This window comes from Arachis hypogaea, chromosome 14 (assembly GCF_003086295.3).
Source record: "Arachis hypogaea cultivar Tifrunner chromosome 14, arahy.Tifrunner.gnm2.J5K5, whole genome shotgun sequence".
Lineage (NCBI taxonomy): Eukaryota > Viridiplantae > Streptophyta > Magnoliopsida > Fabales > Fabaceae > Arachis > Arachis hypogaea.
The window spans coordinates 36,779,229-36,798,105 of NC_092049.1; the positions used below are offsets into that span (position 1 = coordinate 36,779,229).

Below are 18,877 nucleotides of genomic sequence, written 5' to 3' on the forward strand. Positions count from 1 at the left end.
AGAATCTATTCAGAAACCCATAAAATTTTTATTCTATATTAGAATTGAGGTGTAAACCCATAAATTATCATAATAAATAAATAAAAAGCTTTGGATGCGGCGTATTGAACAATTCATAAAGGCTATCATGAGGAATGGATCCGGAAGTTACACCAAGGGAGGTGGATACCAAGGTGCTATCATTGATTATATCTCATACTTTTCGTAGTCAAACATAAATAAACCATCAATTTGATATGCTTCTTCAAGTTATGCTTCTGCTTTTCAAAATGTATCCCTCTAATAATCGTAACCAATCCGCCGTAAAGCAATGGCAGAACAAAATGTATTTCACCTGTTACAAATGATCTGTGGCATTAAACTACTCACTGGAAATGAAAGGATGATACACTTCAAAACATAACTAGATAGAAAGAAACATATAATTAGAACAAAGCTGGACTTAGTGAAGATTAATCACCAGGAAAATTAAATCCTGTGTTGAGGTAAAGGAGGGATAAGAAAGAAAAAAGAAAACATATCATATAGGATTATAAATGGTTAGCAAATATAAGGCAGAGTAATTTGCTTCCGCACGCATCAAATAGCCACCCGCCGAGCCCAGCCATGGGAAAGCAACACAGTAATTAGTGTGCAAAATTCAGGATCTGCAAGCTATGCCTATGTGCTTCCGTGTATGAGATTGAAAAGCTGAATATATCTTCTACTTCTAGCTATCAAGTAAAAGGATAGAAGTTTGAAAACAGCAAACTGCCAAGGAAAATATATGCAGCAGAGTATGCCCAAATCACATATCCCCATCTATGGTATTTGGTAGGATGTGCCATTATGTACGAAGAAAACCAATAAACAGGTGGGCTTGATGACAGGAACCGGGTCGCGACCTGTCATTATATGTCCAGTTCCAGAAAATTTCACATTAGTAACAATTACAACACTTGACCTCAGCCATTCCCAAGAAGCAAAAAGATTTGACAAAAGTAAAAGTGATAAGACAGAAATATGGAGGAATGACAGAGAGATCTTTCTAGAGATTTCTCGCATCCAAATACTGTGAAGTTTTCTTTTTTGGCCACAATCATTCCTCCATTTTCACCTACTTTCCTTGCTACCATCATACCTGCATGGCTGGATATTTTAGTTACACTATGTGGCTGTTTTTTGTATTAGCTAATGCTATCTTGATATTTTTCTGTTGCGATTATTGTCATTCATTTCGGTCTCTGCTCTGCGCTATTTTGGGGGTTGAACATTGGCTTTTTGTAATTATTGGCGGAAAAAATCAATTCGCATATTTAACAATAGTCAGGTTCAGGTCTCCACAAATCACAATGATTAACAAAGCCTCATGTATGATGCTGGTCAGTTTGTCGTATTCAGGTCTCTCAACATGATAAACAGCAGCAGAGTTCAACAACACAGTTGGCACTAACCTGTACATGCATGACAAAGAAAGCTGTGGCTGCCATGAATGCCAAGTGCAATACAAATGGGAGTACACATGCAGAAAAGTATCCTGGCCTAGTTGCTGGCTCAGCCATGTGAACTTCACCAACAGCTCCTTCAGTCACCTTCTTTCTCTTAGTAAGATTGGAATTTTCTGTTATGAGAGTATGGATGGTGTTATAGATGAAATGACAGTAAAATTTGATCTATGATTATACATCCAAATTTGCAATATCTTTATGCACTTATGTATATAATGTATAGAAAAATGGATTGAGGAATTAAGAAAAGATTATTAACACAAATGGTTGCACCAAATATGCAAAGGAATTAGAAAAATATCAGCACTAAATAGAAACAGTGAAATTGGATTTAAATGTGAAACCCATTCAGTGAATTATTTAGCACCATTCCTCACATAGCAATGTACTGCCAAGTATGCAACATTTGCAATGTTATCTATACGAATATACCTTTGGCCTTAACAGAAGATTTATCCACATTGCCAGCTTTTTTGGACCTATAAAAATCATCCGACAAAAACACAACTCCAGAGCTCTTCTCTTCAATAGAAGTTCGAAAACCCAGTGAGAAGAAGTTCTCAGGCCTTGATTTAGCATAATAGACAACAGAGTAAAGTGCCACAGACAGTACTGGCGATGCAAGAAGAAAGTTAGGCAACTGCTTCAACTGAAAATATTTCAAGAAACCTACACCCCTGGAAAATAAAACTTAAGAACTTCAATGGAACATCTAATATTTAAAAATCCTTATGGACTACAGATAAAATATTATATCAGGCTGCAAAGACACTAGAGAATAATAATTCAGCCAATAGCATAACTTTGGTAATTTAAATTAGCAAGAATCTTTTAACTTAATGAGTGAACTTACCAATAATGACTTTGTATGTAATTATAAAGCAATGGTACCCTCGCCTTGCACCAAGGCCTTAATTCATCAGGAAGCCGTCCTTTACACATATTGTAATACCCATAAGCTTGGAAAGCTACAAATGGAGCAAAAACGAACACACTACGTAAAGCTCCAGCAATAACAGTCCCCAATGCCAACTGTCGCCATGACAAAAAGAATCAATCAAGAATTCCAGTTAAGAATAAAAGGTAACTACACTGGACAATTTTTTTTTCTTTCCAGTAGACATTGGAACCAATCCTAGAATATTAACTACCTGAGTTATGACTTATGACTAGGTACTAAGTCTAAAAGTATTTCTGTAAGACATGTTGAAGGCCCGTACTAAGTGAAACTGAAATTGATTTCTCACCCAGTATATTTACTGTCTAGACGTGAGGGGGAAAAACAAAACAAAACAAAACAACACAAAACTGTGGAGAACTCAAAATTATTTTCTTCCCTTTTAAGCACAGATCCACCCATTTCCCCTCAATTGTCTTGAATATCATAATTATCTGCAATCCTTATTAATTAAGTTAACCATATATCATCAATTAATATATCTTAATTGCCAAGTAACTATATATCATCAACTAATAGCTAGAAGCCTTGTTCATTGATTTATCTTCATTTTCTCTTTCACCATAAAATATCATACTTTTGCAACTCTACAAGCACCTCAGACAGCAACCCGTCAGCAAAAAGAAAAAGACTTGGCCAATATCTGTACATTACATAATTAAGTTAAAAATGGACACAATCTTTTGAAAGGAATGACCAAAGGGAAATATAAGTTTCCAAAACCCTCTCCCAAAGGAAAAGCAACAACATAGCGACTGATATGATGGATTTTCAAACAGAGAAGAAGCGGAAGGAACTCACAGCAGTGCGCTTTTGCTGAAACATAGCATTATAAGCCCGATGCATGGTCTGAAAACAGAGATAACCAGCATTAAGCACCCCATTAGACCTTGCACAGCCAGAGAGAGCGAAAAAGAGAGAGGCTAAATTATTCCCACCCTTTACGAAATAGTACAACCCTGCGAAAGAAAGGAGGGCATACAGACTCTCTGAGTATCTGCAATTACAAATCAAAACCAAAATATAAGTTCTGCTTAACTAGGATCAAGGCCTAGAAAGAATCAAACAAATACTAAACATAAACACAGAGTAAGAATGAGAGTTGTGAGCATTACATTGATGAATAAAAAATTGAGGCTGGGTTAAAGCAGAACAAAATCGTAGCCCGTAATGCAATTTCAGGGTCCTTCAAGATAATCATGGAAAGCCTGCAACAGTTATAACCACAACAACAGTAAGCATCATCCCTTTTCCCACACAACAAAACATTGGCTGTGCTTGTATAATCCATTAGAGTCAATTCTCTTGCACACTACTTGAAAATTCATCTAATATCTTAAATATGATTATGCGTGCTAATAAACTCTATGGAAAAACAAAAGGGAAAAAAAAAATTTGGTTCTGCCTGCTTTAAAAAAATATTATTTTTTTAATTTTCGTCTTTTTTTTCTTTTGCCCGTTGATCATGAGCTAAACTGAAATCCGAGAGGTTCAAAACTTGTTGAACTCATAAATCAGTTGATATTAACCTTGAATTCACACTAATCAGCATATGATTTCTATAATCACAAGCTTCGCATACAACTAACCTGTACAAGTAAAGAGCTGCGAAGACAAAAGCGACGTTGCAGATTAGGTAACCGGAGAAAGCAAGAACTGCTCTGTGTCCAACAAAGGGGGCGAAAATTGGAGAGAGAAAGCGAGAGAGGAAGGAAATGGAGATCGGGAGAAGCGGCAAGAACGCGTAGGTCTGCTCGTACTCGTAACCGCCGCACTGGGCGATGCGGACGAAGTAGACGGAGTCCCAAACGATGCCATTTTCGAGTGCGGAAGCGAGTTTGGGGAGTAATAGGGTTTGGGATTGGGGAAGAGTGTGAGTGTGCGTGTGGTTGGCGGTGAGGCAGGGAAGGTTCAACGGTGCGGAGCTGTCGTAAGGGGATGCTAGAATGCGCCATGTGATGGTTAGGGACAAGACCAGGAGTCTGGAGTATAGTGCTGATTTGAGTATGAATTGTTCGTGTTGGTGAGGAGGAGGATGAAGCACCATTTTTGAAAGGGGATGGATGATCTTACTTCGTTGAACACCTGCAATATCGGAGAAGAAGAAGCTGGTGGAGTAGTGGTGAAGAGATGTGGTATTTTTGTCTTTTCACTCTATGTAAAAGTAGCCTAAATTTTTAAAGTGGCTCTTGAGATTGACACTGTGTACTAAAATCATGTCTGGAATTCTAATTACACTAATTACGTCTTTTAGATTAAAAAAATTGCATCATATTAATTTTTGGCCTATTTTTTGTTAATGACGCACTGACATGGTATGATGATGTAAACCTTTAGTGACACGTGTCACCTCATGGCGTGTCATCCACTATGTCATTGTTACATATACACTAAATTAATACCTTACTTTGCATCAAATGACTCATTTTAGTCCATAAAATTGAATGTCATGACCAAATTAGTCCCTTCATCAATTTTTCTATTTTTTTTATAAATTCAAAATTTTTAATATCTTTAAATATACTAATTTTGATTTTATCTTTTTACAAGTTGTTTAAATATAAGTCATTTTATAAAATATTTTTAAAATTTTAGTTTTAATTATACAAATTTTTTTCTACAATATTTTATTAAAAAATTATATAAGATATTAATAATGATATAGTAAAAAGTGTAAGTTAAGAATATAATAATATTTTTTAATACAAATTTTTTAATATTTAACATCTTAATAATTATTTTAAGAATACTTGATAAGGCACTTATTAACTAATATAAATTCATAATTTCCGTCTGTATTAAGAATGTCCGATTCTCCATATAATTGACTTTTCACTAAATTAATAAGATAGATTTATATAGTCGATTATAATAATTTATTTTATCTATAACTTAGCTAGGCGGCCTTTTCATATATTACACTATTAATTAATATAAGCACTTATTTTAACCATGGCTTAAATAGTATTAAAATAGATACAAATAAACACAAGAGGCAATAATAAAGTTTTGCATTTAGCTAACACGTATTCTAATGATATAACTTAAAATTATTAATTAAAAATTTTATTATAAAACTTGTATAATAAAAAATATAATTAAAATTAATATATAAAAAATATTGAGAATTTTAAATTTACAAAAAAAATGAGAAATAACTTATGAAGGGACTAATTTGGTGTACAAGTAACTTACGAATATTATAAACATACATATCATCACAACTCCTATACCTCTTACAAGGATATAATAATAAAGGCGAGGAGAAAAAAACTCCTTAAACTCTTCGTCCATCCTGAAAAGAAAAATCTGTAGGGATGAGACTATCGTCCTCATTGGTTCTCAGTAAAATGTTTTTAACAATTGTCATAAGATGATATTTAAAAAAAAAACTATTTTCAAATACAGTGATTATTGCTTGTCTTATGAATCTTTTTGAAAACCAATGGTTAATTATCCGAAAATCCAAATTCATATTTTAAATTTATAAAAGCAAATCAGACATAATAACCAAAGAGTTTTACTATAGACCAAAGGACCACACTAACCAAACTTACCACTGATTCATCCAATCATGGCATCTGGTCCAAAAACCATATCACAACCTCCGGTCCATCACAAATCAACTCACGGCCTCCAACCCAATACAAAATTAAATCATGGCCTCCGGCCCAAAACATAATCAACTCGGTCTTTGGCTCATATCAAGTCAAAACACGGCCTCCGATCCAACTAAAATCAAATCACGATCAAAATTCAGTCTCAAAATAGAATTAATTATTGGCATCAAATAATACAAGGCAAATACAATCAGAGAACAATTACAGTTAGTACCACATCAGGAACAATCCTCAGCGTCACCACTGCTAGCATAAGGGATCTCTCAGTTGTTCAAGCACAGACAAAACAATACAAGGAATACACAAATAGAGAGGACGGTTAAAGCAATTAGTTCAATTAGCATTTAGGTACAATTATTCAAATAGACAAGCTAAATACAAGATGCACACTAAAATAATACACACAAATGCGAATGATGCATGCTTGTCCTACTAGTCATGAGCTCACGTGCCGGTTATCATGCCAAGCCCAACACACCCGGTAGCTAATATAACTCGGATATCATCCTCTTAAAAACTGGTGGGCGGTACACCACCACAATTCTCACCTGGTGGGTGGTACACCACCACGATCCCTACAAACATTTTCAATTGAAAAATCTGTGGATGGTAAATAACCATGATCCCACAATATGCGTGGGCGGTAAACAACCACGATCCCCACGTCAATTGCTACACTGGACAAGCGGTATACCACCACGATCCTTGCTAAGTGCATAAGTTACACACAATCATTTATATCCACAATCCATCTTAATCAACATGTTCAATACTGGATAAGCGGTATACCACCACGATCCTTTCCAGTCAGTAATTACATTCAAAACCACAATCTTTTAAAATCTTGACCCGGAGTAAGTGAGACTAAGTCACAACCCTTGCATCTACCCAGGAAGCTCAAATACTAACTGGGAGCAAGTGGGATAAAATCACAATCCTTACATCTTACCCCAAAAGTTCAAATATCAAAATCTCTTTTAAAAGATTAAGTTAAATCCATTTCTCTTTCATAAAACTCATTTTTCACCAAATCAAAAGTCTCGAATTAATCTTTAAAATTCATTCTTCAATTCCGTAGGAAATCCCAAAAGCATAACTCTCAGATTTGAAATAATTGCTTAAAGCTCCCTTACAACTTCATTCTCAAGTTCAATAATTTTTCAAAAGACTCAAAATCATCTCTCTTTGCCAATCAAACTCAAATACTGTAAATTCGCTAAAACTCCTCAAAATATGATTCCTCAAATCGACCTCAAAATATAATCCTTTTCTTAATAAATCAAACTGAAAGTATAAATCTTTTCTTAATAAGGCAAACTCAAAGCATAATTCTTATCTTAATAAATCCAACTCGAAACACAGTCCTTTTCTTAATAAATCAAAATCAAATAATATAATTCTTAAAATAATTTTACTTCTAAATAACACTTTAAACAAAGTCTTTAATTGTGGAGAATATTATTGGTGATGTTGTTGCTGCGTTTTATTTTTATTTCTTCTTTTTCTCCTCTTTTTCATGTTCTTATAGTCATTTATTCTTTTTTTTATATTTTTTCTTTTTTTCTTGGTTTTATTACTCTCAAGAGAGTAAATCAAAAAGAATTTTGAGAAAATAAAATAAGAAGGAGAAGATGAAGAAAAAAAGATGAAAAAGAAGAAGACGAAGCTGAAGATGAGGAGGGGGAGAAGGAATAAGAGTTTTGAATTGTGCAGGACAACGAGACCAAATGCACCGAAATTAAAGTGATTGCAACACAATTAACTCAGAAATGCACTAAAATTACATAATGATTGCGACACATTTTATGAATTTGACTTTGGATATAATGCAGGAGTTTTTGAGTTTATAGAATGCATAATTTTCAGTTCATTTGTTATTATACAATAGTGTTGTTATAATAATATTTCGGTTCATTTGCAGCCCAGATGTTGTCGATGAACAATTTGTCCCAAAGATTAGGATGACTTTCAAGACAAATTGAATGGAATAGAATGGAATCTAATGCAATTGAATCAAGTGGTAATGAATAATTTCATTCTTCTTTGCTAAAATCAGTGTTGTTTTATAATAATATTTCGGTTCATTTGTAGTCCAGGTGTGTTATCGATGATTGGGATGACTTCTCTTTTTTTAAGATGGTATTCTTTGTCATTTTGGCTGTAAAGAATAAAAAATTTGGTTAATACTTAACAGCAGCATCAAGTGAACCTCAGTTAATTCACAAATGAACCAAAATTAGTTCAAATTTGAACGAGCAGTCAAAAAGACTTTGTTGAGTTAGAAAAATAATTAACATATTGATGAAGACAAACATGATTGATTTGGGTTAATAACTCAAGTGGATTTTGATGATGTGGTTCAAGTGTGCAGGCCCAAATTGCTTTTATTGCAGTCCAATCCTATGAAACCCAATTATCCGAAGCAGCTAAATGAAAATGATTCACTAACCAAGCCCATTAACATCCAAACAAAAGAAAAGCTATCCTGAGCTGAGTTTCAGACAAGTTCATTTCGGGTAAACACAAGAAGAAAGAGAGCGAGTTTTACTTTTCCATTCAAGCATTTAAGAGGAAGAAAAGAAAAGCTAATCAAGCAAGATAATGTCAAATCAAGATAATCAAAAGCATGCTAAGCAAGTTCAGAGGTTAAAGATAATTTATTTCCATTTGCATGCAAGTCAATTGCTTCACTTTTTTTTTCTTTCTCCTGCACCAGCATTTCAGGTAATATGAAGAAAGTGGTAGTAAAGTGTCTCTGCTTTAAATCAATGGTTGAAAATATTTCTTGGAGGCAAAGTACAAATATAAAGGTTTGAATTTTGCTAAGCTCGTTGAAAAATATAAATTATGTTGCTGCTATGTTTGCTACGAGGCTGAACCCTGATTCCAAATTTCTAATTTTTTGGGTTAAAGAGAGAGAAGAGAAGATTTCAGCTAGCCTAAGGATCAAGAAATTGACTTTTGGAAGGAAACCCTAGCCGTGGCTCAAACAAGATACAAAAAGAAAATTGGTTTTCAATTGAACACCAAGGAGAGAGAACCCGAGAGAGAGCAAAGTGTGTAACCTCACAAACTGAGTTTGAAGTCTGGAAGTATTGCACCTACACTAAAGGGAGCACTTTGCCAAGATGAAGAACAATATTTTGAGTTTAAAAGTTGGGTTCAGCGCATAGAGTCAAGGCTGTGAATCATCATCTCCTTCATGGTTTACTATTTGTATTTCTGTTTCAATGTTATATCTTTCTTTGCATTCATTGAGTGGTAAAAGGCAAGAAAGAGAGGCATTGTGAAAAAGTCATTAAGTGAAAAGGCTGAGAGAAACGCTTGACAGAAAAGTCATGAGTAATTTCAGATTTGTTTTTGTTGTAATTTGTTTTGAGTCTTGTACCTGAAAGATATCCCTTACTAAGTTGGATAAGAACTTAGTATGTCAAGTTTAGATAGTTACATAACCAAATCAAGTTTATGTTGAAGCTTGATGTGTCTCATATAGGATTATGTTGAGTCTTAGAAAATTGGTGTATGTAATATTTAAAAGATAGTGAAAATTTCACCAATGTTGTGGTGGAGACTGGATGTAGATTGCATTCCACACGGCAACTGAACCAGGATATATAGCTGTGTCACCTTCTTTCTTTCTGTTCTGATTTTGTTTTTCTGGTTTTATGAGACAAAATGGAATTGTTCCTGCATAATCCACTACACTGGCTAAACAGAAGCCAAATCACATTTTCTGGTTTAAGGCTTTATTAATCAAAGTTAAAAGAAAGTCATAGATTCAACCCCCTTTATCTAGGCCATCAAGAACCTTCAGACTTAATCATCAACAAAAACACATCAAATTCATTTTTGGATCCAAATGAACCTCTGATGGTAATCAGTGGCTAAGAGAAGGGGGTTGAATCTTAGCTTCTTTTTTCCCAGAATATTACTTTTACTTTTTCAACAAACTTCAGGAGATATTTTCACTTTTGTCTCGTAACAAGTTGAGAGACATTTTTCGTTTTATCTCCTAAGAGCCAGAAACAAAAAAGAAGCAGAGAAGAAGAATTGACACCAGATATATCCTGGTTCAGCTACTAGCTGCAATGTAGCCTACATCCAGTCTCTATCACAACAATAATGGAATTTTACTATCTTTTTCAAGATTACAAACACCAATTCTTTTCTAGGATCTACCCAATCCTATCTAGGACAATCCAGATTCAGACCCTAATCTGAATTTGATTTGGACTCAAACTAAGCTTTCAACAACAAAGTGCTAACCCAACTTGCAAGGAAATTCCCACATGATCATGACACACAACAGATAGATGTACAAAGAAACTCTGAGACATATATGGCTTTTTCTCTAATATTGCTCACTGCCTTTTATCTCTCACTGGCTTTTTCTTACAAATCTCACCATGTTTGCCTTTCACCATGAGACTCAGACAAACAATACAAAGAAAAAGAAAATAAAATGAACACCATTGAAGGAGAAGAACTCAGAGAGTTTTAGGATAGCTATGAAAACTCTGTGCTTTTTTCACTTTCTCTCCTTGATCTCAACCCTTGGCCGTTCACCCTTAATATAGAAGGGTGAAGCTTCCAAGGTTGAAACCAGTTCAACCAATCCAGCAGCTTCTTCTCCAACCTTAGAGCAGCAGCGGTTCAAACAGAGAGGAGAGAGAGGGAACCCGAAGCTGCTTGCATGTACCTCTCTCATCATTTTTCATCCATCTTCTTCAATCTAGGCCATTGATCTTGACTTTGGCCCTAAGAATTGATTCTGAGCATTGATGAGCATCTGACCCATGCTGGCTTCATGCTTTCCATTTTTGTTTCTTCCAGCTAAAGACTCTGAGGCTTACATCTTCTTTGAAGCACAAAAATGGAAAAAACTTTCTATTGTTCCTTTACCAAGAGAGATTTGCTTCCTGACTGAAGCTTTTCTTTCCTTTCATGGCAAGAAAATCTTTTGGCCCTTCTTCACAGATTTTTCCTTTTGTAGAAAAAATCTTTCTTAGCCTTTCTTTATAGGCTTTTCTCTGTGGCTTCCATTTTTCTTCTATCTTCTTTTTTGAGTGATTGATTTGACCGAAGCAAGAGAGAGAGAAGAGAGGAAGCAAGAAAGCTTTCGGTGGAAGCTATCAATACAAATTAAATTGAATTGAATTTAGAATTTCGGTTACCAAGAAATGCAATTAATTGAATTGGAATTTGTGTTCCAATAACCAAGACATGAAGACTTTGTCAATTTGAATCCCTTTGGTTTTGTGATCATCGAAAGGGTTGCTAAGGCTTTGGGCCATCTATCCTTTTTAATTTGTTTAGCCACTTGAAGTAAATAATTATTGTTGAGCTAAGTTTGTTTGACAACCAAAACGGGCTTGTATTGACTGGCCCAATAGAAAACTAATTTTTCTTCCTGCACACAAACAGCAACATCAAACAACCAATTGGACACAATTACATAAACATTCAATAATATTTTTATTAATTTCCTTATTTATATTTTAATAATGTTTGATCATTATTTCAATTTTCCAAACTCAGCAACCTCAAATAAACTAAGAAATTAATCGAAATTATTTAATGTGGCACCAGAAAAAATCAGAACTAATAAAGATGTTAGCAAAATGTTGCAGTGAAAGAAAAAAGGCTTTAAACCAAATTGGGTTGGTCTAGTGGTTAGCTCATAGCCTGCTTAAACAAGTGTCGAGAGTTCAAATCCCGCCTTATGCATGCAGCAACCCATTGACCATCGACAAACCCTTCAATGGAGCTCAGTATCGCGGCGGATTAGTTTTTGATCTGTCGGGCTAGGGGATACTGTGAAAAGAAAAAAAACATTTATATCCTAACATTCATTAAAAAAGAGAACAAAAATAGTTACCAAGTACTAAACATAATGATAACAACGATATGTATAAGAAGAAAATGATAATAACAATAACAATGATGATGGTGATGATGATGGAAGAAGAGGAGGAGGAAAAGAAATGAGAAGAAGAAATTCAAATGAGAAAAGGAGGAAGAGGGAGAGGAGGAGGATGAGGTGCTGGTATTGTTGGTGATGATGATAACAAAAGAGAAAAATAACAAAAAAAAAAAGGAAAAGAACCTGTGTGTACGAATTTGAAAGAAGAAGCAGCAGCGACGACAATGAAACGTGCGCACGTAAATTTGAAATACTTGGTTAGAGTTATGACTTGGATGTAAAATTTTATTTAATTTTTTATCTGGTGAACTCTTGAACCATTCCTGATAATTTTAAGAACTGAATTGGATTAAATGTTTGATTAAAAAAGTATGTGGAATGCAACATTCCATGAATATATTTCAACATCAATGTCATCAAAATTGCAAGTTTATAAATTCGTGTAAAATTTCCTATGGGTCTAAAATGTAATTACCCCAGAGATATATTCATGTTAACTTTATAACAAGCATTATAACTAATAATTAAAATGTCGAGCTGTAATATTTTGTCGAAAAATATTATTGCAACAACTCAAAAAGTACCGGATAATAAGTTTGGGTTGAACTAGAAAAATACAGATCCCACTTCCCACACATGAATTTGTCCTTTTTTCAACTCATCTTTGTTTGTCAACTGTCGATTGCATTTTCAAAGGCATAAACTAGAGTTTAAAAATTTGATAGCCTGCGATCAATTTCTCCAAGAAGTCTATAATAACATGTATTATATACTATCAAAGGAACAAAAGAACATTGTCTATTTCCAGTGGTTGAAGCAAATCGAATCCGCAAACCGGAAACTAGGATTATAATTAACTACTACTTTATCTACTAGACACTGCAGCTTCCCCCCAAAAAGAAAATCAGTCAGGTCTATATCAAAATTCTCAGAACTTCCTACTCCTACACCTGATTTTGTGATTGATAGTTCATACCAGTGGATCTGAGATTGAGAAATATGAAGCTTGATGTCAGCCAAATCATCTTTTTACACGTTTCAATTGCAGCTTCATTTCTTCCATAAACAGCCAGTGATCCATCGTTAACTTCGGTAGCAAAAGATCAAGGAGATGCCACTCTCATTTCTTCTCAAGAGTCAATGCTTCAGTCTTCAGCAGCACATTTGATCTTTATCTACATCATGTTCTTAACAAGTTGAATGGACGGCATCCAGGGACACTGAATGGACACTCTCGGTCATACACAAGCCCTCCTTGCTATGAAAAGTAGCTGCAATTGGACCGTTTTCATTGCCAGTGTGCAGGAAAGAGCCAGATCCATCCTTAGCTTCAATAATAAGGGAGGGGTCACCATCTTTCGGAATTTCTTTGTCGGTATCAATACCTCTACCAGCACATTTCATCTTGTCTACATGATGATCTAGACACATTGGATCCTGTGCTTCTCCGTTTGAAGATACTGATTTTACACTGTCCATCACTTCAGAGGCTTCAATGACATGAGAAGAGGTCTCAGTTGGAGCTTTTTCATGATCAGAGTTCTGTAAGAATTCTGATCTGTTTTTGTCTTCAATAGTAAAGGAGGAGCCACCATCTTTTGAAATTTCTTCTTCCATGTTAGTACCTTCAGCAGATACAACCACATCTACATGATGTTCTTGACAAATTGGATGCAAGCTGTCATTGATATCATAGGAACTTTCATGTGGAACATTTTTATCATCAGACTTCTGGAAACAGTCGGAGACATCCTTTATTTCAAAAGTATATGAGGAGCTTTCATCTTGTGACATTACTTCTTCAGCATTCACACGTCTATCAGCAGATAATATGACCATATCTGCATGATGGTCTTGAGAAATTGAATGCAATGATTCCATTTGCGGAAATACTGATTCAATACTATCCATCGTAGGTAAGCCTTTCTGGATGTGGCAACTCTGGTCTTTGCAAGAAGCCAAAGAAGCCTTCAGGTCTTTTATGCTCTCCAGACACTCTGATCCATCTCTACCTGCAGCAGTCCCATCTCTTGCTCTGAGTCCTTTACCGCACACCAATCCCTTGGCATGACTACTCTTATCTTCAGAATGTGGTTGACCAATGTATTTTTGCCATTCAGAATATGACTCAATACTATTGATTGTAGGTAAGCCTTTCTGGAAACTCTGGTCTTTGCAAGAAGCTGAAGAAGCAGTCAGGTTTTGAGTGTTCTCCAGACACTCTGATTGAACACTACCAGCAGCAGTCCAATCACTTGCTCTTACTCCTTCACCACACACAAATCCCTTGGCATGAGTACTACAATCTTCAGAAGCAATGCACTTTTGCCCTTCAGCATCGGTTTTAAGGTTGTCCTCCATCTTGACCAAATCACAGCCATTTTGAGACACATTATTTAAATTAGAACTTTGATGTGAAAATGGTGCTTGTACATTTTGAGGCATTCTAAGATGAATGCCCCTGTCATCAGGAGTGGAATTCTTGTTGAAATTAGGTCGTATCAACTTCCTTCTCTTTGGCAGCTCAAGCATCACATTCTCACCATTGGCACTCTCATTGGAACTTTTGATCTCACTCTCATCATTAAATTTTCTAACTTTGCTACGGCGCTTGAAATCCACAATAGGTGTTTTATTGGTATTGCCCCCACTTGCAGCAGCAGTCAAATCCATACTTACATCATTTGTCGAACATTCAGAGCAATCCTTCTTGATCTTTGGGCTAATTTGAGTTTTATCCTTCAAACTACAATCTCTCTTCATCCTCGAGCTAATTATTGGGGTTTTATCCTTTGAACTGCAATCACTCTTGATCCTGGAGCTAATGATTGGAGTTTTATCCTTTAAACTTTCAGCTATGTTGCGTTTAACTAATGGTGTTGCCTTTCTTTTCAGCATCCATTGATGATGGCTCTGATGAACCATTTCCATCACTTGATCAACTGAGGTGTCCATGCCATATCCCTCATATGATGCTTTGTTCCTTTTTTCTATTTTGTTAACATCCTGCATGAAAGTTAAGCGAGAAAACACACTAACTTTTTTCTTTGGATAACCAAAACTTCTATTTTGACAATCACCATAACATTCAGTATCATATTCATTAACTAATGAATCATCATATTGGACATGGAAATAACCCTCACTAGCCCAAGGAACATCAGGAATAAATGACTCATTATTCTTCTCCAGTGTCATCTCATGATCCAGATTTCCTCTAGATGACATGGGATGGACATCATCGCCCAAATATGATTTGCGATTTTGGAACAAAGAAAAGATCTCATTTACTCTGTCGCTTCCAATATCTGAAGGAGGAACAAGGGATGATGACGAGTTTAAGGAAGGAATATCATTGTGACCCTCATATACAACAGATTCAGCTGCAATCTGGTCAGCTTTCCTAGCAACATTGAAAGGCAAGTAGTCCCTGTCTCTACCATACAGACCATGATTTAGAAAGTCATAGCCAACATCGTGGCATCTATTCATATCATTCAATTCTGTAGGCATGAGACATGTTTGATTACTCGAGGAATTCACTCCACAGTTGCTTGGAAGAGCACTCTCTAGTATTGAGTTCGGACCATTGTTAAATCTCACAGATGAAGACTGACTAAAATTTAAATCAGGATATTCTGGATCATACAGAAAGGTCCTCTTAGAACCCACATCTCCATGTGTTACACATGAATCAACAGGTTGAATCTTAGCAGAAGTTGGCCTAAATTGATTTTGAGCCAAAGAATTATGCTCTAAATGGGATGGTCTTGGAGTGTAATCTGGATCGTACAGAAAGGTTCCCTTAGAAACCGTACCTCCACGTGTTGCACGAGAATTGTTGAACGGTTGGTGGATTGGCTGAACTGTACCAGATGTAGGTCTCAGCTGATTTTGAATCAAAGAATTATGCTCTAACTCAGGCTTGCCATAAAAGTCTGTTGAATTGGCACTGGAATGATGTAAACCAGGATTATCGTCTGAAAACGACATTCTCTGACCTGTCTGTCTCAATTCTTCACTTAACCTACTAGTCGTTGATACACCATCACCATTAACTCTAATGTTATCAGACAGACTTCTAGAGTATCCAGATGAGAGGGTTGGCCCACAATGCATATCCATATAATGTTCTTTCTCATGCGAAGCATACCCAAAATCATCGTATGATGTCATATAGTTGCCAATGTATCCACTTGAGGTGTCCACTGAGAATTCACCAGGTCTTCCTTGCTTATTTGTTGCACTGCCACTTGCATTAAATCTAAATTCAGCTTCTCCATAGTATTGTATAGAATCTCCTTGGAATTTATGTTGCATTACTGGTGACATGCTAGCATCCACACCTTGCCCATCATCTTTCACACACTCTATATGCATTCCATGATCAACAGATCTTCCAGATTTGCCCATTGGGTATGACTCTGATTTCAAGTCTTTCATTCGAGATGATAATCTCTCAGGAATCTCTGGTTCTAGCCTTCTCATACTGAACAGATGTAGGAGTTCATGGACCTACACAACAGCACAAAAACCAGATTGATGTAAAATTTGCATTACAAAGAAAACTCACATTTCATTCAAAACTAATCATCTACAAGACAATAGCAAACCTGCTTTTCAGAAAGCCCAAAGTTGAACTTGTTGGCTGAAAAGTAGTTTTCTATGATTGCATACTTGAATACACTTTGTGAGAGTGGCTTACAATGCCATATTGGAATGAACTTAACCTACATAGTACATCAATAAGAAACTGAGACCACAAGTCCACAATATTACCCTAAGTAAGAAAACTGCACAAATGAAAATCAAATGAAAGGAATGTTTCACTGTAGTTTAAACTCAAAAAACGAGAAAAGGGAAGGATTCCATCTTTTTCTTTGATAGAAGAATTTGACTAGTACAGAGAGAAAGAGTACACAGATTCGCATTGCAATTGCAAGAACAAACAAGAGAAACTAAGGATGAAACAGAACACTCCAAACTCGCAACATACATGAAATCTGAAAGAGAAATTCACATCATAAAATCCCAAAATTCACACCAAATAGAAGTCAAATCAAATCCCACCAACTTATCTGAAAGGGGATGGATTCTTACCTGAGCAGAGAATTGAGTCCTCAACGAACTAAAGGCATTAGGCACGATATTCATACCACCATCACTGGCAGCCTTGAACACCCCATGAAGTTGTTTCTTCTCATATTCAAACAGAAACAGAATCATGCCAGCCTTAATCTGCTCTACAAAGTGGATTGCAGACGAAGGGAGACCGAAAAGTCCCTTCTTAAAACATTCCCTCTTCGTTGCACTATTTGACAAAAAGATCGCTCCATAATCCGGTAGCTTTCCAGCAGCATTGTTATGCTTATCATAGAACCCCATTGATAATTTGATATCTTTTACTACATAAAGCTATCACATTAGAAAATAAAAACAACGGAATGTATTGCACAACTAAACATAAACACGAATTCACCTTCCAAGCTTCAAACATTATACTCCGAAGTCACAATCAGTAACATCTTTGTCAATAAACGCTAATATATATGAATAATTTGAATCCAGACACAAACCTAGGTCAACAACAGCTACAGTCCAGTACGATTACGCAATTAACCTAGATCAAAGAAACCTAACCTAAACATTGTTTTTACGCATGATTATTTGCTGTATATAAGCAATTATTTTTAAAAATAAAATAAAATAAAATAAAATATATAATCGTTTTTTGAATTTTGTTAAATGAAAAAAAAATAACCTACTTCACAGAGTGATCGGAGCAGCAGAAAAAACTAGCGAACAAAATCAATGAATTGATAAGAAAAAATAGCACGAAGAAAAAAGCAAACAGCGCGAGGCAATGGATAAAAGAGCGTGTAGGTAGGACGTTGATTGATTGATTGATTGATACGAAGAACAAAGGAGCGTGGAATGCGATGAGAAGAAGAAGAAGAAGAAAAGTGAGAATGGCAATGAGAGAGAGGAAGAGAGCGTACCGATGGGGATGGGAATGGTGGCGGAGGGAGGGTTTGGTACTTTTGCCGCTTTGGAGAAAAGAGGAGGGAAGGGAACGTGACGTGATCGCGGTTTTTGCTGCGTCAAAAAACAAAAATGGGTGAACGGTGAACTCATAAAGATCATTAAATATGATTTCTTATGGGAGAGGGAGAATCAGATAATAAGATAAGATATAACAATAACAAGAACAAGGTGATAGAGTAATTAAGACTCGTTTGGAGTGCGCTTATCATTTTATTTTGTATTTGGTAAAAATAAAGAACAGTAATTATCTAAATGGCTAAATTAGTTCTTAAAAATTTTAAAAGCAACATTTTAATTTAAAAAAAAAATTAATATACACTGAAGTTTTGTTTCGATAAATAAATAAATTTTAATTTATTTTTTAATAAAATAATTATTCATATCAGTCTCCAAAAATTTTTAAAATGAATATTTTAGTTCCTAAAAAAAATTAAAATACAGATCAACTCTCAATATTTTTTTGTTAGATATAATAATAGTCTTTCATCTAAAAAAAATAAAATTATTATTATTATTAATATTATTATTATTATTAATTATACAATAATACTATACGATAATTTTTTGTATTTTTTTAAACAAAAATAATAATAAATTTATTCATTAGATTCTTTTATATATATATATTTATAATATAAAAAGTATATATATATAATAATAATAATATTTAATAAAATTATTAGAGATTATTCTATAAGAAATTTAAAGTTAAAACTATTTGATATTTTTGTATTTAATATAATTAAAAGATGTCCTATTTTAAAAAATATGTTTGTATTAAAAGAAAATATTTTAATTTAGCTTTCAGAACATCATTATTCACTTTATTTGTTTCTAACGAAAA

The 18,877-nt window shown here is 34.8% G+C and overlaps 2 protein-coding genes across 4 annotated transcripts; both read right to left on the bottom strand.

Moving 5' to 3' along the window:
• Window positions 1–215: 215 nt before the first annotated feature.
• On the bottom strand, window positions 216–4,629 carry LOC112741968 (uncharacterized). Its single transcript, XM_025791167.3, has 7 exons — window positions 4,035–4,629; window positions 3,561–3,653; window positions 3,247–3,442; window positions 2,341–2,519; window positions 1,920–2,164; window positions 1,434–1,600; window positions 216–884 (listed from the first exon to the last, which is right to left on the bottom strand). Exons 1-7 carry the CDS (start codon window positions 4,490–4,492, stop codon window positions 717–719), a joined length of 1,506 nt encoding a protein of 501 aa, XP_025646952.1. The 5' UTR covers window positions 4,493–4,629; the 3' UTR covers window positions 216–716.
• Window positions 4,630–12,724: 8,095 nt separating this feature from the next.
• LOC112741969 (uncharacterized) lies at window positions 12,725–18,186 on the bottom strand. Of its 3 annotated transcripts, none has more exons than XM_029292081.2 (4): window positions 17,988–18,186; window positions 17,089–17,393; window positions 16,602–16,718; window positions 12,725–16,503 (listed from the first exon to the last, which is right to left on the bottom strand). In XM_029292081.2, exons 1-4 carry the CDS (start codon window positions 18,130–18,132, stop codon window positions 13,177–13,179), a joined length of 3,894 nt encoding a protein of 1,297 aa, XP_029147914.1. In that variant the 5' UTR covers window positions 18,133–18,186; the 3' UTR covers window positions 12,725–13,176. The 3 variants fall into 3 exon arrangements, with proteins under 3 accessions (XP_029147914.1, XP_072070147.1, XP_029147916.1); XM_072214046.1 differs by having other exon boundaries at window positions 17,089–17,403; window positions 17,988–18,125; XM_029292083.2 differs by lacking the exon at window positions 16,602–16,718.
• Between the last annotated feature and the right edge of the window lie 691 nt (window positions 18,187–18,877).